The 5300-nt window shown below is 41.1% G+C and overlaps 1 protein-coding gene across 1 annotated transcript in view; it reads right to left on the bottom strand.

Annotated features, from left to right (window-relative positions):
* Positions 1–5009, bottom strand: part of UNCX (UNC homeobox) — a 5795-nt gene extending 786 nt beyond the window's left edge. The window contains exons 1-3 of the mRNA XM_063932415.1: positions 4547–5009; positions 2769–2941; positions 1–537 (exon numbers count right to left, since the gene is read on the bottom strand). The exon at positions 1–537 is cut by the window's left edge and continues 786 nt beyond it. Coding sequence (XP_063788485.1) covers positions 1–537; positions 2769–2941; positions 4547–4805 — 969 coding nt within the window. The 5' untranslated portion in view covers positions 4806–5009. The remainder of the gene's footprint in view (positions 538–2768; positions 2942–4546) is intronic.
* Positions 5010–5300: the final 291 nt, after the last annotated feature.

Raw genomic sequence — 5300 nt, 5'->3', positions numbered from 1 at the left:
TTTGGGTGGTGAGTCTGACAGTAAACTTTCCACGCTGAAGGGGTTGAGTTTCTGAAAGGCTGAGCCCCTGCCACTGGGGCACAAGCCTGAGTTGTGGATGGCCTCTGTGGCTGAGTCCTTCTCACTGACCCTGTCTTTTTGTCCTGTGGCTGTGGTTCTTTGGCTTTGGAAAAAGGCTTGCCCTGTTGGCTCGCAGCTGGGCTGCGTTTGGTTCCTGCTTTGTCCCAGGTCTAGGTGGCTAGGCTCCATGGAGTTGGAGTCGTGGGTCTGGGAGAGGCCACTGTCACTGTCAGAGCTTGGGGTGTGCATGGACATGGAGGAAGGGGAGTGCTGGTGGCGAGACTGGTTCCTCAGCATCTTCTTCTCCTGCTTTCTCTTCTTCTTCTCCATTTTCTCCAGCTCCTTCCTGGCGATCTCCTCGGGGTCCATGGGCTCCCCACTGCAGGTGGTGGGGTGGGAATTGTGGGCCGGCCGCCCAGGCCCCTTCTTCGTGTTCTCTTTCTTTCTCCACTTTGCTCTGCGATTTTGGAACCAAACCTACACACCGGATAATGAAAATCAATTAACATTCAGCACTGGCCGAGAGGAAGACAATTTGCTCTGCTGTGTCATTTATTTATTTTTTTCTTTTGTTGTTGTTGTTGTTGTTTTAGCTAAACTGTGGAGTCTGGAGTACTAATTGTTCTACAGATGGAGAAAGTTGTCATTCTCCCAGTGGTGTTAATTGATGCTCGAAATTTATTGTGCAGAGGCTTTCATGGAGAATGTGGTCTAAACATAACATCAACATTTTATATATATATATATATATATATATATATACATAGTTTCCTATCTAGAATGGTCTGCTACTGTTTCCGTTGTATCCTTATTGTAAGCAATTATTATTCAAATAAAAACTTCCCTGCTTGTTTTACATATGTACACTAAGTTGCGGATGTTTTACATGCTTTGCAAAAGTGTAACCCCCTCTATGATAGCATGAGCAATAAATACAAGCAGGAACATTTCTGCCTGACTTTGGTGTTTTTTTTTAAATGCGACCTTCTTTTGTTAACTTGTGGCTTTTACGATCTGTGAAGCACATAAAAAAGTGCTAAACAAAAATTTCCACTGAGTTCTACCCCACAAAATCTATAATGTTAAGTACATATTAAAAACAAGACAAGTAAATGTTATCGCTATTTCCATATTGGGCCTCCACCTTCCACTTCCTATCAGATATATTTAACAAACAAAAAAAATTAAATGGATAAAATCATCCTCAAATGAGAAAAAAGTGACATATTTCTGTAAGAAAATTGCTAAATAAAAGCACATAATAATAATAATAATAATAATAATAATAAAATAATAATAAAAATGCACACTGAGACAATAAAGTGCGTTCAGTGGTGTGTAGTCATCTATATTATCATGCATTCGTTGTCCCACAATACTACGCGATAAAACATCTTCTCCATATATTTATCCTCTATAAATTATAATTCCTGTCACTTTGATTTTAATTTAGATCTATTGTATTTAATTCAGCGCATTGTCACCTTGTACACGTGACTACATTGCTAATATTAAAGCCAAAAAATAAATAAAAAAATGTATAAATATATATATATATATATATATATATATATATATATGTACACACACACACACACACACACACACACACACACACACACACACACACACACACACAAATGGGGTCAATATGGTAGGGGGTTGGAACCCCCCTTTAAGTTTACTTGGAGCAGTCTGTTTCTCCCCCACACCCTGTAAAGCTTTTGTACTAATTCCAGCCGGTGCTGCCACGGAGAATTACCTCATTATGGAATTAAGGAGAAAGTGAGGTCTCGGCTTCACTTAACAATCTCAGAACAAATTGGATGAAAGGGTTTGAAACCAGAAGAGGTCATGAGGGGGAGAGAGTGCATTTTGTAAATATCCCTTGAAACAAAGCTAATGCTTTAATAATACACCGCTCTTCGCTTCTTTCTTATAAACTCAACACCTCCAGGGTCTTAATTACGCCCTGGCCTCCTGCCTTGTACCTTTATGAGCATTGAATCACAGGAGGTCCCACTATTGAAACCGCTACATAATTCTGAGTGCACTAAACTATACACAAACACTTAATAAAATAGAGTGCATTGTTTAGAAACAAATATTAGACTTCATGGAGGCATCACACAGTCATTTAGGTTTGTTTCTGTTCTACATAAAATCTAAATTATTTTGGCCTTTATATAATGATTCTTTTTTTTACTTCAATGCTTATTTGAAGTATTGCAGATATAAACACTATGCTCACATTTTTTTTTTTTATGCACAAAAAAACGAATAGAAATGCAAAAAAAGGTGTTTACGTTTTGCTGTAGTTGAGGCAATGATGGGATATAAGGAATATTTAAATACCACTGGTGTACTTTCGTACAATGATCATCTCTATGCCCCCGTGTTTTCCATAAACATGTAGGTATAAATAATTCATTAGATGTAATCATTCAAACGCAAGACATCTGTACAACATTGTAGATAATATCGCGGAGTTTATTTGAAGCACATTACACAAAGGGGATATGGATATGCAAATATAGATGCCACAGCAATGGAAAATGCGCCTAATTAAAACGCCATTATAGCTGCGATTCGGGGCTTATTTAGGCAGAAGGGTGAATTTTGTGGGACTCGAAGCAGAAGATATGAAAAAAACGAGGAAAAAAAAGAAAACAAAACACAAGGCTACAGAGGGAAGGATATGGATTTACCTGCACTCTAGATTCTACCAGGTCCAGCCTCAGTGCCAGGGCTTCTCTCATGAACACATCCGGATAGTGACTCTCATTGAAGGCTTTCTCCAACTCTTCCAGCTGCCACCCTGTAAAATTGGTTCTGGTTCTCCTCCTCTTGCACCCAGGGCTCTCCTTGTCTGGGTCACCGTCTGCAATGTAACAGATTGTATAATAGACAGCCTATAATAGACATCAACCTATAGTAGACATCAACTCTTCCATTGTTATATAATAACAGTATAAGCTATGTACAAATAAACCAATGACACATTGTAGCCCGGCAAAAAAAAAAAAAACAACAACAACAACAACAAAAAACCCTGACAATTTAAAAGCGGTCTCTCCCACTGATCAAAGCTACTTTATGACCCCTTCCCACGTTTGGGGAAGTGATTTTGGAAAATAGGAAAAAGTACCCCCCGCAGAGAAATGCCTTTTACATCCCTGCCTGTATCCACTTCCCACGGCTTCTAATAACCCCACGGTCGGATCAAGTCCCCTTAGCCAACTACTGCTTTATAGTCTATCACTTTATGGGACCCCACGAGTGGGGGGACAGCATTATAAACTACAGTCTGCGGGATCAGGCAATTTCACGTTCAATAGGTGTTTTTGTTATTACACGTAATTATATTATGTTTATACACACACACACACACACACACACACACACACACACACACACACATATATATATATATATATATATATATATATATATATGCACCAATACAACGTGAAATTGGATGATTTTTAAGACTATAGGTTATTAAGTGCCTAAGTGTATATCTGCAAAAGATATAATGTAAAATAAAACAACGTTTACATATTTCCAGATTAAGAATAAAAAGAAAGTGTCTCCATCTACATTAGCATACATATATAATATTACACTATAATAACACCTCATATATAACAGATATAAATACACTGACCTTTGATTAAAAAAGAAATAGAAACAAATAACTATACTATAAACACAAATCTCACAAATGGATGCGGTTTAACATATCTAGAAGTAAAAATCCGTTCTCCTTTGATAAACATCATTATAGATCCTTAGCATTTGCGTTGGTGAGTTGTTTAGAGGCGGATTGTTTGCTGTCTGCTGTGGTTTGACAGATCCCGACTTTCCGAGTGATGTACACGTGTGTGCAGCGTTATGTGATGCACCCTGACTGCTAGGCACCCCATAAAACGTCATCCTGCCTCTCTCCCATTTGTTTGGGGGTTTTTCTAGTAGTGGGGTGTGAATGGATGTGCAGGAGGCTGATGGCTGCTGATAAAAGGCTGCATTGTCAGTGACAGGAGCCTGTGTGGGCAGCCTTTGATCCTGGGTGTCACCTACTGCTGGGGAGGCAATAGGCATATAGTAGATAGAATAAGCTGCATTGTGCGTCTGCAATTCCAAGGCACCCATTTACTCCTCCATACCAAGCTGTATTGTGCATCTCCCATCCAGGGCACCCATTTACTCCTCCATACCAAGCTGTATTGTGCATCTCCCATCCAGGGCACCCATTTACTCATCCATACCAAGCTGTATTGTGCATCTCCCATCCAGGGCACCCATTTACTCCTCCATACCAAGCTGTATTGTGCATCTCCCATCCAGGGCACCCATTTACTCCTCCATACCAAGCTGTATTGTGCATCTCCCATCCAGGGCACCCATTTACTCCTCCATACCAAGCTGTATTGTGCATCTCCCATCCAAGGCACCCATATCCCCACATGCACTGCATTGCTCTTACCTGATAACTTGTAATGCTGATTGTCTCCATTCATCACACATCCAGAGGGGATCAGAGGGCTCGGATTGACAACAGAGGCAGAACAAGACCCGTTGAGTAATCCGTCTATGGAGAAGGGAACAGCGGCTGCAGACTGCAGCTGGTGGCTGGCTAACTCATACACATGGTGATGGCCGAGGGGGTAAGGGAAGCCTACCATCCCACTCATGGAGCCCCCAAACTGGGCATGAGGATGCTCTAGAATCCTACTGTCCATCATCTCCCTGGATAGAGCTGCCACAGCTGAAGGGCTGCTGCTGCTGCTGCTGGGACCTCAGTGAGCATGCAGTGGCTGTGGCCAGTGAGGAGGGGACATGCTACCAGCACAGGATGAGCCTTTACTTTATCAACATCAAGCTCCCAATAATTAGCTCAGGCTCTGGGAATTTGGGACCAATAAGAAACCTTAATCGTCTGTGACGTCAGAGACGTGGCTTGCAGGAAACCTTTTCCATATCGATTGCTAATTATACCTGACATCCACCTCAATAAACAATATCAGGGCTGTCACAACAAGACAAGGGGGGCTGAGATAAGAACTACATCACAACAAGGGGGAGGGGGGAGAGAGAAGAACTTAATGCATCTGATTGATACCCAGCTAAATACTACACACAGCCCTGGAAAGCCTTATTCCCCTCCCTTCTCCAATGCACTAATAGATTTCACTTTAAACATTTCGCAGGCTTGTTGTAGGGATTTTTTTTTTTTCACC

Source organism: Pseudophryne corroboree, chromosome 7, assembly GCF_028390025.1.
Source record: "Pseudophryne corroboree isolate aPseCor3 chromosome 7, aPseCor3.hap2, whole genome shotgun sequence".
Lineage (NCBI taxonomy): Eukaryota > Metazoa > Chordata > Amphibia > Anura > Myobatrachidae > Pseudophryne > Pseudophryne corroboree.
This window is presented reverse-complemented; position numbering and strand designations above follow the sequence as displayed.